Source organism: Grammomys surdaster, unplaced genomic scaffold (assembly GCF_004785775.1).
Source record: "Grammomys surdaster isolate TR1022 unplaced genomic scaffold, NIH_TR_1.0 126391, whole genome shotgun sequence".
Classification (NCBI taxonomy): Eukaryota; Metazoa; Chordata; class Mammalia; order Rodentia; family Muridae; genus Grammomys; species Grammomys surdaster.
This window is the reverse complement of record NW_021621185.1, coordinates 4,609,246-4,632,883: the sequence shown is the minus strand read 5'-3', so window position 1 is coordinate 4,632,883 and position 23,638 is coordinate 4,609,246. Positions and strand designations below refer to the sequence as shown.

The window sequence follows — 23,638 nt, the reverse complement described above, 5'->3', positions numbered from 1 at the left end:
GTACAATATATGTACAAAGTCTAGCCAGGAGATGTTTGAGGCCATGGCGAACAAAACAAGAGATTAAATCAAGCACAAGAGAAAATGATGCAATCAAGAGACATAATAAGCTCAAATATACATGCTTGATGGGGTGTAATAGGGCACACTGTCTTTCAGTTAATGTTTTATACATACTTTATAAAAATAGATAAGCCAGTAACAGTCATTTATTATCGCCACCTTATCGTCTGAATTGTATACAATAACATGCTCTGTACTTTTATATGTCTGAGAGTGCAATAAATTTGTTGAGACGAGCAGTACCAAAGACATGTCAGTGAAGCATCATGGGACATCACTAAGTGAAACGGATGCTCCAGGCTCCATTCAAGCCTTTGGGACCACCTTTGTACGTATAGCCTGAGGGAGGTAGAAGCGTTATGAGGTACATGCCTGTATAGACACATTGTATGTGCTCACAGCCACACACCCTACCTAACCCAAATAAGTGTCCACTTGAACTGATGCTGAAAGTCTCCAGATGGACAACTGGATCTGGAGTACTTTCCACACCATTTCATATCTTGAAGGTATTTAAAAAAATGATCATGTGTGCTTTGAAAACGGGACTATGGTAGCACAATGGATGAAGACTGTAACAGTCTCTGGGTGACTTTGGGGCTTTTCTCACACATCTGCAGGCCTCATCCAGCCATCTTCTCTAGAGATTACAGCTGTCCCTGTGTTTGAGAGCATGCTTCTCAGCATGATCTTTCCTCAGAACAGAAGGAGACCCTTTCCTGATACCACATACTCGCTGGAGGAACTCTCTCAAATGTCTTGCACTAATACGCAGCCACCAGCAAAACGCCAGCCATACAAACAACCAGACTCATATGAGCAGTTTGCTAGCGAGGATCACCCCTTACATCACTTGAGAGAGACAGATATCCTGTATAAAATGTAGTTTTATTAGCAAAGAAGTGAATGAAAGGCTGATCTGAGACACCTAATCTCCCTGCTATACTAGCTGATGGGATAATTAGAAAAGACGCTGGTGTTACTGTCATAAAGTTCTTGGTAAAAATAATAATGATAATGGCATTTGCTGTCTGCAATAACACATTGCTATGTGTACATAAAATAGTAGTAACAATTGTAGCAATAGATTACATACCATTATATGGTATTAATATTAGACAATCATAGGTAATAATAATGGCACTTATTGTGTGAAATAATACATTGGCATATGTATGTAAAGTAGTAATAACAATGGTAACAGCAGATTACATACTATTATGTAATAATAACAGTTGGATAATCATAGGTAATAATAATGGTAATGGCACTTCTATGTGTCATATATAACTGGGCACAGGAGGGTAAAATAACCTCTTCAAGGTTTCATAGTTTGCAAGTGGCTAAGTGGAGACTCAAGCCTAGGCAATTTGCTTCTGGAAGCTACATAGTTAACCCATGTCTGGCCCTGTCCCAGATCTTAGGGTCTTATTGCTGTGAGGAGACACCGTGACTATGGCAACTCCTATAAAGGAAGACACTTAACTGGGGCTGGCTTTCAGTCAGTTTCAGAGTGACTGGAAGCATGGTGATGTGCAGGGAGACATGGTGCTGAAGAAGCTGGGAGTTCTATATCAGATTAGCAGGCAGGAGGGAGGGAGGGAGAGAGGGAGGGAGGGAGGGAGAGAGAGAGAGAGAGAGAGAGAGAGAGAGAGAGAGAGAGAGAGAGGTTGAGCCTCACTTGAGAATTTGAAAGCCCAAAGCTCACCCACTAGAGACATACCTACTCCAACAAGGCCACATCTCGTAATCCTGTCAGAAAGCACCACTCTCTAATGCCCAAGCATTCCAATATATTAGCCCACGGGGGCCACTCCTATTCAACCACCACACATTGGCAAGTATACTTCTAGCATTACAACATGAATATATTACCTAAAAAATCCAGATGTCAAATTCTTTCTCAGAGTCTAGTGAGATGATGATGTGGTTTTTTTTCTTCTTTGAGTTTCTTTACATAGTGGATTACATTGATGGATTTCCAAATATTGAACCATCCCTGCATTCCTGGGATAAAGCCTACTTGATCATGATGGATGATTGTTTTGATGTGTTTTTGGAATTAGTTTGTGAGAATTTTATTGAGTATTTTTGCATTGATATTCATAAGAGAGATTGGTCTGAAGTTCTCTTTCTTTGTTGGGTCTTTGTGAGGTTTAGATATGAGCGTGATTGTGGCTTCATAGAACGAATTGAGTAATGTTCTTTCTGTTTCTATTTTGTGGAATAATTTGAAAAGAATTGGTATTAGGTCTTCCTTGAAGGCCTGATAGAATTCTGCACTAAAACCATCTGGTCCTGGTCTCTTTTTGGTGGGAAGACTTTTAATGACTGCTGCGAATTTTTTAGGGGTTATGGGACTGTTTAAATGGCTTATTAGCTCCTGACTTAACTTTGGTACCTGGTATCTGTCTAGAAAATTGTCCGTTTCATCCAGATTTTCCAGTTTTGTTGAGTATAGGCTTTTGTAGTAGGATCTGATGATTTTTTGAATTTTCTCAGTTTCTGTTGTTATGTCTTGCTTTTCAGTTCTGATTTTATTAATTAGGATACTGTCTCTGTGCCCTCTGGTTAGTTTGGCTAAGGGTTTATCTATCTTGTTGATTTTCTCAAAGAACCAGCTCTTAGCTTCATTGGTATTTCGTATCGTTCTTTCTGTTTTTACTTGGTTGATTTCAGCCCTGAGTTTGATTATTTCCTGATGTGTACTCCTCTTGGGTGTATTTGCTTCTTTTTGTTCTAGAGCTTTCAGATGTGCTGTCAAGTTGTTAGTGTATGCTCTCTCCAGTTTCTTTTTGTAGGCACTTAGAGCTATGAGTTTTCCTTTTAGCACTCCTTTTATGGAGTCCCAAAAGTTTTGGTATGATGTGTCCTCATTTTCATTAAATTCTAAAAAATATTTAATTTTTTTCTTTATTTCTTCCTTGACCAAGTCATCATTGAGTAGAGCATTGTTCAGTCTCCATGTGCACGTGGGTTTTCCATTGGTTTTGTTATTATTAAAGACCAGTCTTAGTCTGTGGTGATCTGATAGGATGGAAGGGATTTTTTTCAATCTTTTTGTATCTGCTGAGGACTGTTTTGTGACCAATTATATGGTCTATTTTGGAGAAGATACCATGAGGTGCTGAATATTCTTTTGTTTTAGGTTGAAATGTTCTATAGATATCTGTTAAATCCATTTGGTTCATAACTTCTGTTAATTTCGCTGTGTCTCTGTTTAGTTTCTGTTTCCATGATCTGTCCACTGCTGAGAGTGGGGTGTTGAAATCCCCCACTGTTATTGTGTGAGGTGCAATGTGTGTTTTGACCTTTAGTAAAGTTTCTTTATGTATCTGTGTGCCCTTGCATTTGGAGCATAGATGTTCATAATTGAGAGTTCAGCTTGGCAGATTTTTCCTTTGATGAGTATGAAGTGTCCTTCCTTCCTTATTTATTTATTTATTTATTTATTTATTTATTTATTCATTTATTGATCATTTTAGGTTGAAAGGCGATTTTATTCGATGTGAGAATGGCTACTTCAGCTTGTTTTTTGCAACCATTTGCTTGGAAAATTGTTTTCCATCCTTTTACTCTGAGGTAGTGTCTGCCTTTGTCACCGAGGTGCGTTTCCTGTATGCAGCAAAATTATGGTTCCTGTTTGTGTATACAGTCTGATAGTCTATGTCTTTTTATTGGGGAATTGAGTCCGTTGATGTTAAGAGATATTAAGGAAAAATGATTGTGGCTTCCTGTTATTTTTGTTAGTAGAGGTAGAATTATGTTTTTGTTGCTATCTTCTTTTGGGGTTGTTGGAAGATTACTTCCTTGCTTTTTCTAGGGTGTAGTTTCCCTCCTTGTGTTGGAGTTTTCCATCAATTATCCTTTGAAATGCTGGATTTGTGGGAAGATATTGTGTAAATTTGTTTTGTCACGGAATATCTTGGTTTCTCCATCTATAGTGATTGAGAGTTTTGCTGGGTACGGTAGTCTGGGCTGGCATTTGTGTTCTCTTAGGGTCTGTATGATATCAGTCCAGGATCTTCTGGCTTTTATAGTCTCTGGTGAGAAGTCTGGTGTAATTCTTATAGGTCTGCCTTTATATGTTACTTGACCTTTATCCCTTACTGCTTTTAGTATTTTCCTTTGTTTTGTGCATTTGATGTTTTGATTATTATGTGACAGAAGGTACTTCTTTTCTGATCTAGTTTAGTTTATTTGGAGTTCTGTAGGCTTCTAGTATGTTCATGGACATCTCTTTCTTTAGGTTAGGGAAATTTTCCTCTATAATTTTGTTGAAGATTTTTACTGGCCCTTTAAGTTGGGAATCTTCACTCTCATCTATTCCTATTATCCTTAGGTTTGGTCTTCTCATTGTGTCCTGGATTTCCTGGGTGTTTTGAGTTAGGAGCTTTTTGCACTTTGTATTTTCTTTGATATTTGTGTCAATATTTTCTATGGTATCTTCTGCACATGAGATTCTCTCTTCTATCTTTTGTATCTTGTATCTTCTATCTCTTGTATTCTGTTGGTGATGCTTGCGTCTATGACTCCTGATCTCTTTCTTAGGTTTTCTATCTCCAGCGTAGTCTCCCTTTGAGATTTCTTGGGCAGTGGTGGCACACACTTTTAATCCCAGCACTTGGGAGGCAGAGGCAGGCGGATTTCTGAGTTCGAGGACAGCCTGGTCTACAGAATGAGTTCCAGGACAGCCAGGACTACACAGAGAAACCCTGTCTCGAAAAACCAAAAAAAAAAAAACTTAATTGAGATTTCTTTATTGTTTCCAGTTCCATTTTTAGATCCTGGATGGATTTGTTTAATTCCTTCACCTGTTTTTTGTTTGTTTGTTTGTTTTTGAGTTTTCTTGTAATTCTTTAAGGGATTTTTTTTTGTGTGTGTGTGTTTCCTCTTTTAGGGCTTCTACCTGTTTACCTGTGTTCTCCTGTACTTCTTTAAGGGATTTATTTATGTCCTTCTTAAAGTCTTCTATCATCATCATGAGAAGTGATTTTAATTCTGAATCCTGCTTTTCTGGTGTGATGGGGGTGTTCAGGGCTTGTTATGGTGGGAGAAATGGGTTCTGATGATGCCAAATAACTTTGGTTTCTGTTGCCTATGTTCTTGTGCTTGCTTTTCGACATCTGGTTAACTTTAGTGCTACCTGCACTCACCATTTCTGACTGGAGCCTGTCTTTCCAGTTATCTTGCTTGTATGGGAACTCCTCAGAGTTCAGATGTCTCTGTGATCCTGAGCTCCTGGGTGGAAGAACTCCTGGGATTCAGGCTGCCTCTGGGATCCTGAAATTCCTCTGCTCTGAGTGTAGTGTCTCCTCTAGAATAGCTCAGGATATGGTGTCTTCACAGGTGCAGACCAACTAGGTGTCCGCTGCTCTGAGTGCAGTGGCCCCTCTAGGATGTCTCAGGATATGGTGTCTCCATGGGAGCAGACCAGCTAGGTGTCTGCCCCAGCAAAAAGGACCAAGCAAGGGGCAGAAGGGGAGTGGTATTCCATAGGGGTGGGGTTTGGGTGGCTGATGGGTCCTGAGTGCCCCTGGCTCCCAGCTATAGCTCTGGGGCATAGGGTAGTGGTAGAGGGTTCTTACCCGCTGCTCTGAGTGCAGTGGCTCCTCTAGGATGTAGGATAAGGTGTCTTCACAGGAGCAGACCAGCTAGGTGTCTGCCCAAGCCAAAAGGACCAAGTGAGGGCAATATTCTGTTATCTTAAGCATGGTTTGTTATGTATAAATGATCAAAGTAGCTGCAAATCCCATTTGTGGCACGTGGCAGAAGGGTCTCTCCTTACTGTCATTCCTGTTGCCAAAGGGTCTATTTAGATGGAAGAAAATTTGAAAGTTGTGGAAACTTTCACTTTTAGTGATAAGAATGGCACCTAGGAAGTCACTTCTGTGTTCCTTGTGACCGTACAGAGGAAGACTATGATGAAGTTCACTAATTACTGGCAACATCTACTTCCTCAAACACTGCCATCACTAGATAAGATTATGGCTAGCTTTAAAGGACATGGCCAAATTCTACTAGTTGAAATAAGATAGCTCCCTATGGAAGCTTGACCTAATTATTTCCTAGAGTAAAATTAATTTGTGCAAACTTTAAGCTGCAGTATTTAAATATTTATATATTTTACAACAATACGGACCTTAAAGATTAGGGATGATATATCAGGAGTTTTAGCTGAGTAAGCACTATGAATGGGTACTGCTGCAAGGGTCACCAGCGTCCTTTTTAAAAAGACACTCAAAAACAGGAAGTGAGGCTACAAAGAACTCTACCACAGTACCTGTACAAGGACAGTGTAAGAAGGCTGGTGTTCCTGTAAACTTCTGATTTCAGTTGAGGACTGAGATTGTTCTGTGAGGTATAACTTAGTATACACATTATAGTCTGATCGTTCTTCTGTAACTGCACACTATCATGTTACCAAGAAGAGAAGGGGGTGATGCTGAGTTGAACTGAATTCTCAAAAGGTTATGCTGGGTCTATTTCCATGCCCTGAGGTTCCATTGTGTGTACCACTGTATCTGTTGCTATGTGGTGCTTGGAAACTTAGGGCTTCATGTGTACTTATCAAGTACCCTAACCACTGGGCTACATCCCAGTTCCCCACATTTTTATTTTTAGAGTTGTATTAGACCAACAACAATGCACACACATACTTTTGACACACGAAACTAGAACCTATTGGGGTTACTTACTTTATTATGCTGTGACCAACATATCTTATGTAAGCAACCTAAAAGGTTTTGGTTCACAATCTCAGAGGGTTGAAGACATGGTGAAGAGTTTCATCTTCTCATGGAGGACAGGACACACAGAAAGGAAACCACATGGAGGAGCCCCGGACAAGATACCCAAGCACACTGCTGGTCAGCCTGCTTCCCTAAAGTCCTACTTCTCCCACTGCTGCTCCAGCACACCCACACAGCAGCTCTAGGACACTCAGATCTACACCACATTTTGTGTATTCACTCATACCCAGCAGATCCTTGTTTCTCTTCTCTTTTGAAAAGAATATTGCATATAACATTCTTTGAAAATCAAAATAGCCTTGCTTTTTAAAACTGTACGTGTGGGAGTGCCAGAGAGATGGCTCATTGGTCAAGAGCACTTGCTGCTCTTACAGATGAGTTTGGTTTCCAGCACCCACACTGGGGCTCACAACTACAGCTTCTGGGGATCTGGTGCACTTTTTTGGTCTCCATGAACACTGTGTTCATAATTAGAGAAAAAGCTCTGTGTGTAGCGTATGCACATGTGAGTTCATGCTTGTACCGGCATGTTGCAGGCCACACCAGGGACATGTGGTGGTGGGATAGACTCTCCACCTTATTTTTGCACACAGTCTCTCTCATAGACTCTGAAGCTTGCTGATTGGGCTAGACTAGCTGACTGGCAGTGGTCTGGGGTCCTTGTGACTTTGCCTCTCAGCGATGGGATTGTAGGTGGGCAGCAGTGCTCACCATCTTTACTTATGTTGAGACCGGGTTGGCTGGCCTGGACCGCTCTACATGGGATATACCGAATGTGATAGAGACTTTCCAGCTTTTGATGAGGACTGGGATTAAAGAAGACTCTTACTACCACACCTGGATTCTTTTTTACTTTTTTATTTTGGGGTGCTGAAAGCAAGTCTTCATGCTTACACTTTCATGCAAACACTTTGCCCTCTGATCCATCTCCTCAATCCAAATATTTTTTGCTACTAATAAAATGTTTTATGAGTTGGAACATATCTCCTCTTTCAAAGAAAGCAAAGAATGAAAAGATAACTATTTCACCACAGTCAAGTGCTTTTGGAAATGCATACTGTTGACGACACTGAACTCCAAAGATATTACTGCCTATTATTTCAGAGATTACATAATTCTACCTCAAAAATATTACCTTAGTTATTGCTCCATTGCTGTGAAAAGGCACCATGACCAAGGCAACTGATAAAGAAAAGAACTGGGGTTTGCTTATACAATTTCAGTTAGTCCGTGACTGACCATCATGATTGGAAGCAGCGTGTGCGAGCACGCGCGCACACCACACACACACACACACACACACACACACACACACACATACAAACACACACACGGTGGGGGATGCACACAAGTCTTGGCCTAGCTCTGGCTTTTGAAACCTGAAAGCCCAATCCCAGTGACACACCTCCTCCAAGGACACACCTCCTAATCCTTCCCTAAAGCAACTAGAGTCTAGATGTTTAAATACATGAGCCTATGAGGTCATTCTCATTCAAACTGCATCTGGGAATTTTTGAGTAGGTAGATTTTGACTCAAAATTCAAAACTTCCAAAGACATATACTGTGGTTGCTGGCTTAAGCCCTATTGATGGAGCAGGACAATATTCAATTGTAAGGTTTTCTTTGGAAAACCCACCTAAGTCATAAGAAATAAGTTCCAAGTACCAGCTAATCAGAATCTCTTAACTGGCCATGGTGGCATGCACTTATAAGGAAGGCAGATCCTGAGTTTGAAGCCAGTTTGAGCAAGTCTTCTATTTGTCTTTGGAGAACATAAAAGTTTTCTGGTCTGTTTAGCTTAGAAGCTAGGATGAAAAAAAATGTGAAAAGTTTGAGTTACAAAAACACTCATTTCAAGAAATTAAAGGGAAGAGAATGTCCCCAGGGCACTCCTAGATCCAGATGTGTTTAATATAGATCATTCCTGGAATTATTAGTTAATACTTTGTTTCACTGAAGCTCATCTGAGTTTCTTTTCTGTAGAATCAAAAGTCCTAATCAAATACAGCAAGATCAGCCATTCAGTAAATTCATGGAACAGCTTGACAGTTGAGTGGACTCACAATGCATTTAACCTAAGTAAGATAGGTAGTTTAGTCTCAAGGCACTCCAATGCCAGTTTCCCAGGAGTGCCCAGAACTGGGAGTCATTGGTGGTAGAGAGTATAGTGTTTTTACTTCCTTAGAAGACCAAATTCACACCTTCAACAGTGAGCATCTTACGTGACCTTTCCAGAAGAGCAATCAACTTGAGCCTTTTGTTCCAGGCTTGGTCCACTCACTGATCTGAGTTTATTCCCTCTTCACTGACCCCTCTCATTTGTTAACTACTGAAAGACTTGTGTCTTCCACTGGGTTGTGTGACAAATTTACAGTTCAGCCATTTATGTAACACATTATAATTGCATTCAAAATGTATAAATGTCTCTTGGTAACATGGGAATCCCATTCTAAGGCACATTGTTTATATGTGTAAACAATGAACAAGAAAAATTAAATTTGATTCCAAAAGGATTTTGAAGATTGCTAATCACTCTAATAGTCAGACCTACTTTTATTTACTGCTGTTTTTGAAATTTGGAAAAACAGCTCAATGGTTTTCAACCTAACTTATAAAGTAGGTCTTCCTATAATGTCAGGACCGAGTATATCAGAGGGGGTGTGCGTGTGACCAAACTTCAAATAAACCGTCAAACAATTATACAAAAAAAAGAAAAAAAAAACACTTTTATTTTCCACAAGGAAGAGCAATAGGAAAAGTTAAATCATTTCCCACATGGTTTTCTTAAAACAGAGCCTACAAGAACATATTCAGCACCAAATAAAAGATTACAACAGCCATAGAATATAATCTATAAAGCAAACATTTAATATTGCACTTTGTTTCGCGAACATTTTGGATTTTACTTTTCCTAAATGAAAAATTAGGAAGCTATCTTGAATACTAGAGCGCAACTGTGACCCTCAGATGTTATGTCAGGAATTGACCAATATTTAGACTAGTGTAATGCCTCTAAAGAGTAAAGAAATACTTAATGGGAAAAATAAAACTTTATTTTGCCAAATCTTAAAAGAAATTTGTCACCAGTGCCAATTATTAGAATATTGGTCATTCTTGCTTAATAAAGTATTTTGTAGAACATGGTAGTGAGTGCCCCGTGGCCATGCACACCAACAATTGTTCCCTAGTTAGACATAACACAGAGTCAGGTGCTTTCAGACAGTCCCTCCCAACAAAAACAAAACCACCAAATGCCCTTTATGCCAAATAGCCCATCAGCTTCATCTGAGGGGGGACATTCACAAAATGATTTAACAATTAAAAAAATAATTCACCCCCATTTCCTTATTATCTAGTATAGTTTGCTACGGGAGCACAAACCCTTAACTGAATCACTTAAAACGCGACTCATTTTTACAATGGGCTTTCTTCACCCTGTCAGCATTATTTCAAACATGAATTCTCTTCCATGTTTTCTTAAAGGCCACTTATGGAAAAGCCTATTTTGTATGAAGCTTTAAGACAGTATTTAACCAGGTCAAGCACCAGGCCAGAGTTACTATTATTCTCAGTCACTCTAACTGTGGGTCAGATGGCAAAGTGGACAGATGTAACATCCATCTCACACATATGTTGCAACATCAGAGATGCTGGTGTCACTAAAACACAAGCCAACTTTTACAAAATCACTCTATTTTGTATTTTGAGAAGATGGGGTTTTAGTTGCTTCATGAATGTTAGTAAATCGTTACGATCCAACCATACATTATCTTTAAAAATAATTTACTCATGTGCTGCCCCACCTATATATACTCAAAACTAGTGACCTATCAATTCCTCTTAGATGACAGAAAAAAAATTGTTGAAAAACAATATTATACACATGAACAAACTAAAGCCACTTATCCCAGCAAACATTCTAGCATTTCTACTTCCAAAGTTATGCACTTTGGAAACAAATTTGGGATTTTATTCTCTCAAATTTGAGCAAATGTATAAATGAAGCTTCTCCCATCATGACCTTGATAAACATATTCCGGCTTACTAAAGTACTTTGCATCAGCAAAAATGATTTCCAACATATGTGTTTTGGAGGTAATTAAGTAACTCTGTATAAAAATAAATGCACTTTCCCCTCCCTTCCCTAGTGACTGGACAGCTTCCATTCATTTTTAAAGTAATAAAAATAGTTTTTCAGAGCAGCAACCCTTGCCTACGCTGGTGCCTGCCCTACTGTCTTTCTCCTCTCTGAGCTTTGTCTCTTCTTATATGTAATGATAAAAAGGGGAATGTGGGTGGGTTATCAGTTTTGTGTATGTCCCATTTCCGAATTTCCCTCTGCAGAAAAGCCAACCAATTAACAAGAACAACAACAACGTAACAGTGCAACACACACAGACGGCATTCCGACAGTTTGGCAAGTGATGCATTCACCTGAGATTGAGTGATGTTAGGCAGTCAGTAACAATGCTGCTCTGCTGTCAATAGTAGAAAGGCAACACTCTCACAGAAACCAAACCACAGTCCTACGAAGTCTTTCATTGGCCTCCTCCAGTCTCTCTTCTCCTTGTATCTGTTGCTTATCTACTACAGTAGGCTGCAAAACATACAGCGAAAGGATTGGCTTGAAGGCATTTGATGTTTGTAAATAAATCCACAATAGGATCCGAGCTGAAGAGGTGATCCATGGTCAGCCTAGTAGGACAATTCTGAGCATGTGCATACGCAGGTATAGTCCAGGCTACATTAACTTAAAACAACAACAACAAAAAACAAACTAAGGAAAAAAAAAAACCTGTCAGTGCGTTTTGTTTTGTAATGTCATAGTTTTTCAAAGCTTTCTTTTGTTCCATGTTGTGCTGACCACAAACAAGTTTTAAGAGTATCAAGAGTCTGGCATAAATGGAGAAAAAGCTGTAGTGACATTGAACTGCACAATGTAAGCATTGAGCATGTGCAAATTTTCAAATAGGAAGGACAACATCCTTCTCTGCAAAGGTGTCTTGACACGGATGACCACAAGCTAAGAAGAGTGCCCTTAGCATGTGTCAGTTTTAAAGAAGGAAAGCTCAGATCTTCAAGCATGTTGGAGCAGCCCCAAATGATGCTGTAGGATTCTAAAGCATGATCACTGGTTGTTTCACGTGTTTGCCATTTGTCTGGGCAAAAGCAATTCCACTTCCTCTGAAAACGTGTCTCCAAGATACTTCTCTGTCCTCAGCCGGAAGAGATACAGTTCAGAACCCACATCAACTTGATTCAGTCAAGTGTTCCTTCAGCGAGAGGGGCATGATGGTCTGTCCTCAGATGACTGGTCAGGATTTGGATCAATCTAGTAGGAATACGATAAAGTCACTTGGTAAGGTGTAGGAAGAACACAACACTTAACTGCTTTTGAGTACTAGTCAGCAAATGTAAGCAAAATAATCAGAGGACATACATAACTTCTTAGATAATTATACCCTGGTGTTCCCTTCCCTCGGAAGTGCTACGTGGGAACGCAAAGGTGCTAGGTTACTAGCATTACTTGTAGTTCTGGATGAATGGCACACAAGTTCCTGATGGGCTGTCTTGTAGCAGGGCAGTTTCACTCAACATCAGTGGTGTGTACACTTGGTTATACACTGGAGTACAACATCAAACCGCTCATCTCCCTTGTAAAGTCTCTCTTGTTCTTGTTCTAAGTGCTAGGGTACCTCTTCCTGAGGCTCTGTGGTTCCTGTGAGACTCAAGGGTCGTCTAGACAAGACTGATCCACTTGAACTTAAATGTGAGACACCCAAAGTGCCTCAGAAGTTTTCCATCAAATACACATTTCTAAAGAAAACTGCCAGTCATTGCCTTGTAGTTAAATCACATTCCAGAGCTATTTTAGAGTTGTACAAGTTTTAAATTGACTTATATTCATCTTGAAATGGGCAGAATTTATGAAAAAGTAGATGAAATTAATACTACTTTTTTTATATTCATTAAAGCTATGACTACACAAAGTAAGCCAGAAGCAAAATAAGAAATGTAAGAATAAAAATACTGTAACAGAATTTGTGAGAAATGGTAGAACATTTTCAGATTCTAACACATATTTTATAGACCACAGTAAGATAAGAAAAATATCTAATAAAAAATGAGCATGAGCAGATTCTGAGTACCCTACAGTCAATTAGTGGTGTTAGGGAGCCAGGTCTCCAGTGGTGGTGACACAGCAATCGGTTTCAAAGTACAAACAAGAGCCTTTGTGTCTTATGCGTATACTATAAAATAGTGGAATAAATTACATAACCCAGAGAACAAGTCTCTTGATTTGTAGTTATTTTGGTTATCAAGGTCAATTTGAAGGGTCTTATAAAAATGTATACTGTTCGCTCCAGTCATGTAAGAAAGTCCTGGAACTATTGAACCCAATCCCTTCTGTCCTTCCGCTGACTTGCCCTTCCTGCCTAGACTGCCCCACCCCTGGAGGGCTATTTGTATTTTAAAATTCAGCTTAAGAATCACCTTCTCAGAGAAACCACACTGATTCCTAAGTTCCAATAAACTGCTCATTACCTGGGAGGTGATTCTTAACACTGGTAAAGCAGCATTTCGCTTTGAATTTTATTTTTTTTTCTCATTAATTTGTGAGCTTATCCGAAGTGCTCATCTTTACTCATGTGTGCCCAGTGTCATCAACATGGAGAGCATAAATCATATATTTGGCAGTGTTTTGTAAAAAGTCATTTGGAAATATGTTATTTTTTTCTTATGACTAAGAATATTAAAATATGCAAGAACTAGATTAGAGGATCATGAATAACATAAATTCTAGCTATTTAATGTTTACAAAATTATAAAGTTATTCCTTAAAATCCTAAAGAATCAACTAGAGTTTAAACATCCTATTATTTCCTGGATGAACTCTTTTGTATTGAAGTTAGAAAATGACAATCATAATTTTTAATCTGTTGTTCCAAATTTTTTACTCCCAGGGTAACCAAGAAGCAACTCTCGTGTTAAAACCCTGCACTGCCGCTTCCAAGGAGCCTCAGTGTGTTTGGATGTCTTGGTGCTTACCTCTGAATAGAGAGGTGGAGGCAGGAACCGAAACTCCTGGATATAAGCAAACAGTGGTCCTTGAAGAGCTCTCTCAAAATCATCACAAGCACTCACTGGTGCAAGATTATTCCGTCTCTGTTCCTCTGTCACGACCTCTGCATAGCTGGGTGGTGCTGAAGGAGAAAGATACACGCAATTCGAACAACATGTTCTTATGCATGTCAAAATACACAGAATAGTAGATATTAAAAAAGTGTCATGTGAAAGCATAATTATTTGTTTGGTGATTAAAACAAGGGAGACATACAACCAAACTTAACATTAAGGTCACATGTGTTATCTAAGGAAAGGTTCAATTTAACTAGGGATGTAATATACCAAAAACAAAAGAGAAAGTCTTAATAATAATAGAGTATGTTTAGAAATGTATTATCTAATTACCTTCAGGTCTTTCAGGAAGGGACAGACCAAGCCAGTTCATATTCATGCTACACTGACTGCTCACACTTGAGGTTCTGCTACCAAACGGATGCAGAGGGATGGTCCCGATGACTAGTGGCAAACTGAGGAGCAAATCCATGGCCCCAGGAATATCCACGTATACCTACAGGGACAGAGGCTGCGGTCAGCATTCCAGGTTCTAACCTTCTTTAATACACAACCTAATTCTGATAGTAGTTGAGATCTCCTTTTAGTTTCCAGACAATTTCTCTTTTATGTTCAATGTTATAGGCTTATGTGGGGTAGAATTAACAATCACAATGTAAAGTTTACACTCCACTATACGTGGGCTATAAAAACCGTATTTGGATAAGCCAGCACTATAATCCCACAACTTTAAGACAAGTCATAAAACCCTTGTACAGTAACACCTACCATTAGTGAATACTCCACGCGGATTATGCTACAGTCAAGGATGGAGGGTGAAACGGGTGGGATTTTGAGCAGCTTGCCATTCCACGTCTCTGTCTTCCCGGATGACAAGGACTCCCCACGTAAGTTCGCTACAAGCTGTTTTACTTCCTTCATTTTCCCTTTGGCGTAGAAGGCCTGTGTTTGGTAAATGGCTGCCTTTGGCACTACCATTCGGGAAGAGCAGTTCTCAATCTCAGCAAATATCTGTATTGATTCACCTGCAGAGGGAAGCCATTAAATTTACTATTAGAAAACAAGCCAACAGCCACTATAAAGCGTAGACTTCTGAAGCTCACTTAGGAAGCGCAGTTAACTCTGTGCAGAGAAACTACCGTGGTGGAAGTAAACAAAGAAACTTCCAGTTAAAGCACGACCAGTTTATAACTCCAGCTAAAGCTACTCCTGGGAACACAGGAGACAAGGAGGCCACAGCTGTAAAAGAAAACGGACGGCACGGTGGACACAGCTGGCCTAAGCAAGGCTGGCTGCTTACGTTTGGGATTTGTCATATTCTAAGTGTATACACAAATATGTAGTAACTACTTTGTGTGGGCTTCAACCTCATACATACCTGGGGTGTAGCCCTTCCTCTCAATCTTGGCACTTAAGGATATTGGGCCTGAGGTGCAGAACCAGCAACAGAGCGTCTTTTCTTTTGTGCCTGCTTGGGGTGACTGTAAAAAATAAATTGAGAAAAAAAATCAATGTACAAACTCATAAAAAGTCACAATATTTTAAAAATCAACAAAGAGAATTGATTTTGATCCCCTAATCAATGGTTTTAAATGAAACCAAACTTCTATCTTTATGCAAACTTCCATTCAATAAAGAAAAAAAAATGGGTTAAAGGCTTTACATCCTATTCCAAAGTAAAGTTTTAGCCCATCATGTATATACAAATAAAAACTAATTAAAATAAACAAAAAAACCCTTTCCAAATTCTACATAAACTGTCTGAAACTTGGTTGTAATTCCAAATGGTAACATCTTACTTTGAAAATGTAAAAAAAAAAGTAAGCAAACTGTCCATTTTAAAGATGCCATCATTTGTTTAAGCCTAACAGTTTTTGAAGCCAAATTTGAATTAGTCTTATAAAATGCAATTAAAATGAAATTAAGGTGTTTTTTGTTTTTGTTTTTTTCATGAAAATGATGACTCCCCATCATTTGACATCTATCCCTAATTGGAATAATGCAATGCAGTACAAAGTTTCGATTGTGACAGTTTCAAGTAAGAGTAGATGCTATCGTCTTAAACGATAATACTGTTCATCAACTAATTTAGGAACCAGGCCTTGCCATTGCTGTGTTCTGTGTAAAAGACACTTCCCATCACATCCTGGCCTTTTACATTTACTCAGCACAGCGGGAGAAACAGGAGCACACTGCTCATCTGCCTGCATGCTCTATTTCTACCGCATTTTACAATAGGCATTTTTAATGGAATTTAGTAAAATTGCTTTATTAGAGCTATGGAGATTGCATAGATTAGGTAGCTATTCTTTCTGTATTTCTTATGTTAAAAAGCAATCCAGAATTCAGTTAATTCTTACCAGTAATGAAGGAGTGTTGATATCTATGTGCTCAAAGACTGTAAATTCCTTCTTTAATTTTACTGGTAGAAGCCAAGGCCTATGCAACTCGGCTTTCACCCAATAGCGCACACTGCCATGTCGGCCTTCAAATGAGGTAGCAAGTGGTCTGTGTAAAATATAAAGATGGATATATTAATCTTATACCTCTTTCTAAAAATTCAGTATTAGATCAGAATAAACTGTTTTAGCATGTTGAACTGTCTATGAGGTACCACATATAGAAAGATGTCACCATGTGCTGTTTGTGGACCAGTAGCCACCACATGTATAATTTCTTAAAAATTTCCAAAGGGATAAGTCACTGGGGAAAGATCGTTTATTTTCAAATAATAATAAAAGGTAAATGTAACAGAAATTCTGTTTTTAAAGCCAGAGAAATACAATTCCCTGAAACTACAGAGCCTACTTTTAATGTTGGTGGCAAAATTATGAAAGTTAAATAAACTATTCTTGAAAAGATAAAAATTTTAATACAAAAGTAAAGACTTGTCTCATTATTTCTATTTTAAAAGCCTAGATCCTAATCAAACATTCAGAAAAGAGTCTGTATACTGCTCTACTTTTGTTAGCCAGGAATTAGAACCTCTTTTTATAGCAACTAATTAAGTATGGCATAAAAAAAAGTCTAGGATACTCTCACAATTTCCTTTCTCATAAATTTACAGAAATGGGTTTTTTTTTTTTTTTTTACACTCCTGTCCACTCATTCTAACTCTCTCTTGGCTGTTTGCTAGCTTTACTTTCTAAGGCTTGAATGGAAAAATATTCCCATTAAGCCTATGTCAAAAGAGGCAGAACTATTTCTCAACCTGGCCAGATTGTAGAGTTTGGTGTTTTGGTTTCAAGCAGCAGCCTGTCCCATGAGAGAACTGTCCATTGCTGTCACTTACAAGGCACAGGGCGAGAATATCTTGGTAGAAGTGCCACTATTTTACAATGGTTATGAACTCTACATAAAATTCTAATGTAGAATGAGTAAACACTGAATTAGATATAGTCAAGGCATGATAAGCTCTTCATGAGCTAAATTCATTCTAGATACATCAACGCAGGGGTCAGTTCATAGGCTTTAGTATCTGTTAAAAGGCATTATGTAAAAGTGTTTATATATTCTATCCCAATAGTCTGTTAAAATGCTAAGAATGTACTATATTTTAACTTTTCCACTCTGGTGGGTCTGACAGACGTTTCCCTTTAAGTCCAGGTTATGATATATTCTGTAATGTCCTTGGTAGCTCTGTATACAGAAGCTACTGAATTTGTATCTACAGGACAGGACTCTCCTTGAGTCTTATCTTTACATTCTTAATGTATTGTTAACCGTTCACAATAGAGAAAAGAGAGAAAGCGGATTATAATCCAGTGAGCCTCAGTTGTCTTCTAATAAAGCGACTAAGCACCTCCCTGAAGGTTTACTATTTGATCAGCCCCTACTGAATCACCAGTCCTAAATTAAAGATGAATGTTTTACAAGCTTCAAACACTACTGTAAATTCTAACAACTCAGTGCTTTCTGTAATTTTGCCACATTAGATTAAAAATAGCTCCTTTTATTTAATACATTGTTTTCCTCTATCAAGTTTCTGTAATGAAAAGGGTTTTTTTTTAAACTAAAAAATTAAAAACTCCGTATTTAAATATGGAGTATTTAATTTTATAAGCCTGTGCTTGACTAAGAGTATTCATAGAAAATGCTTATTACTTAGATACTCACGTCTGTGGAAGCTCGAAGCTAAATGCATATTCATGCCTTCCTGAATGGATAGTGTTGAAGCCTTCTTCAGAAGTATCATCATCTAAAAAGAAAAAAAACAAGACAACAAAAACCTTGTTATTCTCAGGTGATCAAAGCCACAAGCTTTCATCTTTATCTGAGTTCTAATCCCAACTTCATTATTTGCTCTGGCTAAAATAAAAACCCTTATTCTTCGTTTTCCTCATTTCTCAAATGGGATGAATAATTACATTTTATAGGCTATTTTATTTTAATGAAAAAAAAAACAATTAAATAGGTTCGGGTATCTGACTATACCGTTTTCTTGGCTACCAGTTGTTTATTTAAGTGTTCGTAAAATAAAAATTGCAGAATATTTTTCAAATTGCCAGGTTTTGGTGACTACGGATTTTCTAGAGAAGACAATTCCTGTTGCACCCAGGAAGCAGTTAGGAGGACCTCTGTGACTCAGGGCCACCCAGAGGGGACCCTGTCAAAAAGAGAGGGGTTAGGGACTATTTCAAAGCTAAATATAATTGTTTACTTAGACAATATTCAACACTAAACCGGTTCTAGCGGCAACCAAAATCTGCTTTTGTATGTTTAATTACAAAGGACAGAATTTAAAAGATGCTTTTTCACAAAGAAACATTTTGTCCAACATCCTTAAGTCTAATGGGTAGTTTCATTTGCAGGGGATTGGGCCGGGGGTGGGGGGTAAAAGGTGTGTAAGCCTTCACTCACTTAGTCCATTTCTTTTGCCCGGATTCATTTTTTTTTTATGTATGTATTGTGAAAATAAATTAAAAATGTGAAAAAGGTCCTTTTCTTACTAGCTTTACTTGGTGTGCAATCCTTTTTAATTAGAATGGGGGGTGGGTGGGAGGAGGCTGGCGCTGTATCACTACACTTCACCGAAGTACTGAAAAATACATAAAAATACGACTTTCCTTCCCAAATCAGGGTGACCCGCCCTATCTGCGCCTGCTTCCCGCGCCTCCTGGGGAGCCCCCTTCAGTGTCAGCCCGGAGGACCGGCCAAGGGAGCCGGGGCCGTCCACTCGCTCCCTCCAAGGCGCCCAAACTTCGCCTCCCTCTCCCTTTCTTCCTCCCGGCTCCCTTTTGTGCCAGCTCAGCAGTCTCATTGAGGCGAGCTGCGGCCGCCGCGCCGTGGTAAACAAGTGCCTGGCTGTCAATCAAGAACTAGACTGGAGCAGGAGAGGACCGGCCTAAACCGGCGCTGAGCAGATCCCAGCCGGCCCGCCCGCGCGCGGCCGCGATCCGCGCGCCCCGCTATACATACGGCATACGTCGCGCAGCGCTCGCGCCCGCGCAGCCTAGCCTGCTGGGCCAGGGGCGGGGCCACGGCGCGCCGCGCTTCCGCTTTCCACGCCCCAGCCGGTGACCGGTTCAATCTGGCTCAGGCCACCCTGACACCTTCGCTGTTACGGAAAGGGGGAAGTGGGGCGGCGGTGGGGAGGCGAAGGCCCTGGGGAACAATGAGTGAGGCCGAGCTGGCGGCGGCGTTCTCTTTCCCAGCTCGGTCTCTGTCACCTCTTCTCGGGTCAGACAGGTACCAGCGCCGGGGCGACCGTGGCGCCCGCACCTCCGTCAGTCTCCAGTGGGATTTTTAACCGAGCCTGCGACGGGGCAGTGGCACCTGCAGTGGGCGAGGGGCTGGGAGGGCCCGGGGCGCCCAGAGAGGGGCGCGCCCAGGGGCGGAGGCGCCCGGCCGGGAGGGACCTTTACCGGCGCACGCCGGTTCCAAGCCTCGCCCTAGCCGGCGCGAGCCGGCTCGACTACCCCCGCCCCCCGTACGCGAGCCAATCAACGCCGGGCATCGCCTTAGCAACAGGCTAACAAACGCGGCTCCGCCTATCGCCGGGCGCCCGGGGCGGGCGCTCAGCTACCAGGCTAGTTTGAGAGCGAGCTGCCAGTTTGAAGTCATTGAAACTCTTCCAGCCCTAGGAACCCGTCCACGCATAGCCAGGCTAGCCGGGGCACCTCGCAGGGTGCAGGTAGTTATCTTAACCGTGAGATCGTGGTGCAACGGATCAAGTGTTCGTCCACAGAACTCTATCTTTCCCCTACGACAAGTCTTAACTCTTCGAGGAAAAAAAAAGCCTTTGTCTCTTCTCATCTTACTAAAGGCTGCAAGCAGGTTCAAACGCAAAAAAATTCATGTGCCTTGCCTTTTTCTTTTAAAATTAAACAACAGCGCTGTCACCAGGCATTTTATGGCCCACCCGTGTGGACGTTGCAGAAGGTGAACTAGAGAACCATTTCAGCATGTAGAATAATACCTCGGTGTAGCTGCGTAAACCCTAAGAATTGGCTTCACCTTCATATTTAAAAGACGATACGTTAATTCTGTGTAACTTAAAGCATCCTCCATTTCTCACTTGCCTTAAGTTCAATTAACGTCTCCCTAGGATGTACGTTTCAGATATTAAAAAAAAAAATGAAAGTATGCTTCTGTCTGAAAAATCGCCAGTATTTGCACTAAAATAGTGCCTTAGAAAGGAGAAACACAAATTACATAACCAGTTTTAACATTATAGTCTTCTTGGACTAGGAATTAAGTCATCGCCACCACCTGACGCGTGTAACCAATCTGCTGAGAGCAGAGCAAGCGCCCCTCCTCACCATCCCCCAGAACTGGTCCGAAACAGGATTGAACCGCTTCTAACAAAGGGTGGAAACTTAGAAAAACAAGCTTGGAGTCGCCTATATTTCCACGTTGTAGCCACTTAAACAACAGATCGCAAATCTCAGGACCCCTTCTCCCTTTGACAATGCCTTAATCTTCATTTTGTACCCAAAAACCAAATCCGATGTGCCATATACTTTTCAATTCCATCTGTCTGCCATGGATTTCATTGAATCCACGTTCCAAAGTTAGACATGATGTTCCGAGAAGAAAATTACTGACCCTGAATGGCTTCTAAAACTGATTTACTAGTTTGCATAACGATAGATATTATCCCTTAAAATAAATGATGCTTAATGTCCATTTTAAAAGGAATTGGGAGAAATAGGGGGAAACACGTGGGGGTGTTGATGCCATATGTCAAAATAAGCCATGGAAGCCCTTTATCAAAGAACAATAATCAAGTCTTTAAAGTCGTTTGTACGTTAATATCAAAATCAGAAATATCTAGCAACCTTCTTTAAAATGTCACTACAGTTCCTTACTGGAGCTCATTTCTGGATCCAAGATTGTAAAATAAAAGGAGAAATCCATTATTGGACTGCAGCTTTTGCAAATGAATTGAAAATATTAGTAAAACGACTGAGTCACATTTGAACACGTTGTAAGGTGCGTATGGCAGATATGAAGCCGGTTACAGATGTAGTTAAGTGCAGTTAGCACTCACTTCGCAGACGCCTGCATGGATTACGGCGGAACATGCTTGAACGTCAAGGAGAAACTACATCTTCTAAGTTTGCTAACCTTTATCAAACTGCCGATTAGAACTGCTAAATGAGATTAAAGTTCTCATGCAAAGAAGTAGAATGTAGTGACTAATATAAAAACTTACCTCTTTCGTGCCCAATTAAGATGTCTTTATGGTTGAAATATTCTACTTCTTCAGTGTAATTCTGTGTATAGGCAGTATTGGAGCCGGCGTTTCTTGATTCAGTCCAGCGTACTTTCGCATGTCCTCTTGCATGAATTTTAAGAGATTTTACTCTGATTTCCCCAGTAACTTCTAAATTTACCCTTCCTGAGACAGTGTCCCCGCTAGAATACACGGGGACATTACTGTCATTAAGACAGTCAAAGCTTATTGTCAAACTCTTTACCTTTCCCAGCACCATGATTATAACAAAATCTATAAAAATATAATGTAAGACCAAAAAAAAAAGTCAAGATCGCATATAAGATGTGATCTTCACTTAACACTGATCGGTGTCTATGCCTTGCAAAAAGAAAAAAAAATCTTGCAGGCAGGATCAGTGATTGTCTACAAATAGTTCATTGAGATTTCTTAAAAAGTCAGGGCAGCAGAGAAGCCGCTGCTCCACGCTCCTGCTCGTCTCAGTGGTCTCCTTACAAAGACGGGCGGCTGGAGGCTGCCAGCTCACTTTAAGAGCAGCTTTGTGAAAAACAACCCCAGTGCGCAGGCGCAGGCCGCCACTGCGGCCAGCCTCCTTGCGCGCTCCCTCCTGCGCGGCGCGCTCCCCCTCTCGCCGCGCGCTCCCGGTACAGTAGGTGTGGAGCCGGCGCCGCCGACTTCGGTGCATGGGCCGCCGCGATTGGCAGGCGGGCACCCCCCCCCACCCCCGCCGCGGCCGCAGTGCCGGCCCGCACGCGCTCCCCGAGCTGGGTAGAGGGACCCGGCGGCGCCAGGCCAGGGGTGTGCGCCTGGGCCGTGGACTCGGAGGACGTGCGAGCCGTGGGGGAAGGGGAGAAACCGGTTGGGCAAGCCGCTGGTGGCCCGAGTCTAAGCTAATGAATCTCAAAAGAAAACGTAATAAAAAACAGACAAATATTGTTCATAGAAGAAAGCATTGTTGACTTGAATAGAAACAACAAAAGCAAGCAGGACTTTGTAGGCTGGGTGGCAATAGATGAAGCCAAGGCCTGAGGAGCCAAAGAACAATGCTCCAGGCAGCTCCTGTCTTCAGCTGCCTTCCCAGCCTCCTACAGCATCAAACCCAACCAAATTGTCTATGTAGTGTGTAGGCCTGACCACTTCCTCGAAGGGAGAAAAAGTCCTTTTTCAAGACACCACCTACTGCTCCATTTGCAGGGAATGACGCGATTACTACTCCAGTATCCTCAGGAATAAGAATCGAGCTCACACCCCTAATTACCACCTCATAAGAGGCAGTTTGAACTTAGTCATTTAGCTGACACTGTTTACAACGGACTGAAAAGTCTTACCTAGGAAAGCATATACGGTGGTTTTGGTTTTTAAGTATGATTTGTTACATAAGTGTGGCTTAATTTTGTTAGTTAATTCTTTTAATTCAACATGCTAATTGCTGCGCTGCATCTTTAAATACAGGCACCTTTCTCCTTTTCTAAGGCCTTGAGTAAAAAAACACAATGAGTTCTAAGCATTACCAGGATTTAGAGGGTAATGGCATAAACTAAGATCATTAACAATCAACATAACCTCATAGCAGGACTATGTTATAAAATCCTGTATTATGCATAACCAAAAATGTGGGGGTGAGGTTGTCCATAGTTAAATATTAGATTCTTTTTGCATGGTAAATCTGGATAGATCGAATCACAACAAACTAAACACATTCATCCTGCTGTTTTCTTTATTTTAAAAAAGAAAAAAATCTACATTTTCATTTAGGTAGATTTAACTTGACACTTGCTAAAAAATCTAGAATATAACTATGTCAAGAATAATTACTGGGCAAGCCGTTTGAGTTTGGCTTGTTATGCATAAAATGACGTATTTGCATTTCGGGGGTGGGGGTGGGGGTGAGGGTAACTTTCTTCTCTCGGTTGACACCTGGTGGATAGCCTAGGTAAAGTACCTAACCCTTGGGCTAAGGGTTGGTAACCAATACTACTGGTGTTTTCCTCCCCCTAGTGGTAA

The 23,638-nt window shown here is 40.6% G+C and overlaps 1 protein-coding gene across 3 annotated transcripts; it reads right to left on the bottom strand.

Moving 5' to 3' along the window:
* Positions 1-9,513: 9,513 nt before the first annotated feature.
* Arrdc3 (arrestin domain containing 3) lies at positions 9,514-22,163 on the bottom strand. Of its 3 annotated transcripts, none has more exons than XM_028760110.1 (8): positions 21,614-22,125; positions 18,073-18,154; positions 16,317-16,464; positions 15,335-15,437; positions 14,725-14,981; positions 14,290-14,452; positions 13,867-14,021; positions 9,514-12,148 (listed from the first exon to the last, which is right to left on the bottom strand). In XM_028760110.1, the coding sequence occupies exons 1-8, from the start codon at positions 21,891-21,893 to the stop codon at positions 12,092-12,094; spliced, it is 1,245 nt and encodes a 414-aa protein (XP_028615943.1). In that variant the 5' UTR covers positions 21,894-22,125; the 3' UTR covers positions 9,514-12,091. The 3 variants fall into 3 exon arrangements, 2 of the variants coding, with proteins under 2 accessions (XP_028615943.1, XP_028615944.1); XR_003710337.1 differs by having other exon boundaries at positions 9,517-12,148; positions 13,867-14,059; positions 21,614-22,163; XM_028760111.1 differs by lacking the exon at positions 16,317-16,464 and having other exon boundaries at positions 9,517-12,148; positions 21,614-21,644.
* Positions 22,164-23,638: the final 1,475 nt, after the last annotated feature.

Bases quoted from the DNA above. Each gene is read 5' to 3' on its own strand.
- Arrdc3 (XM_028760110.1), bottom strand. From the start codon at position 21,893: ATGGTGCTGGGAAAGGTAAAGAGTTTGACAATAAGCTTTGACTGTCTT. The intron at 14,453-14,724 runs GTAGGTGTTACT...CTGTCCCTGTAG, and splicing joins GCGTGGAGTATTCACTAATG to GTATACGTGGATATTCCTGG. The intron at 12,149-13,866 runs GTAAGCACCAAG...TATTCCTACTAG, and splicing joins CTCCACCTCTCTATTCAGAG to ATTGATCCAAATCCTGACCA.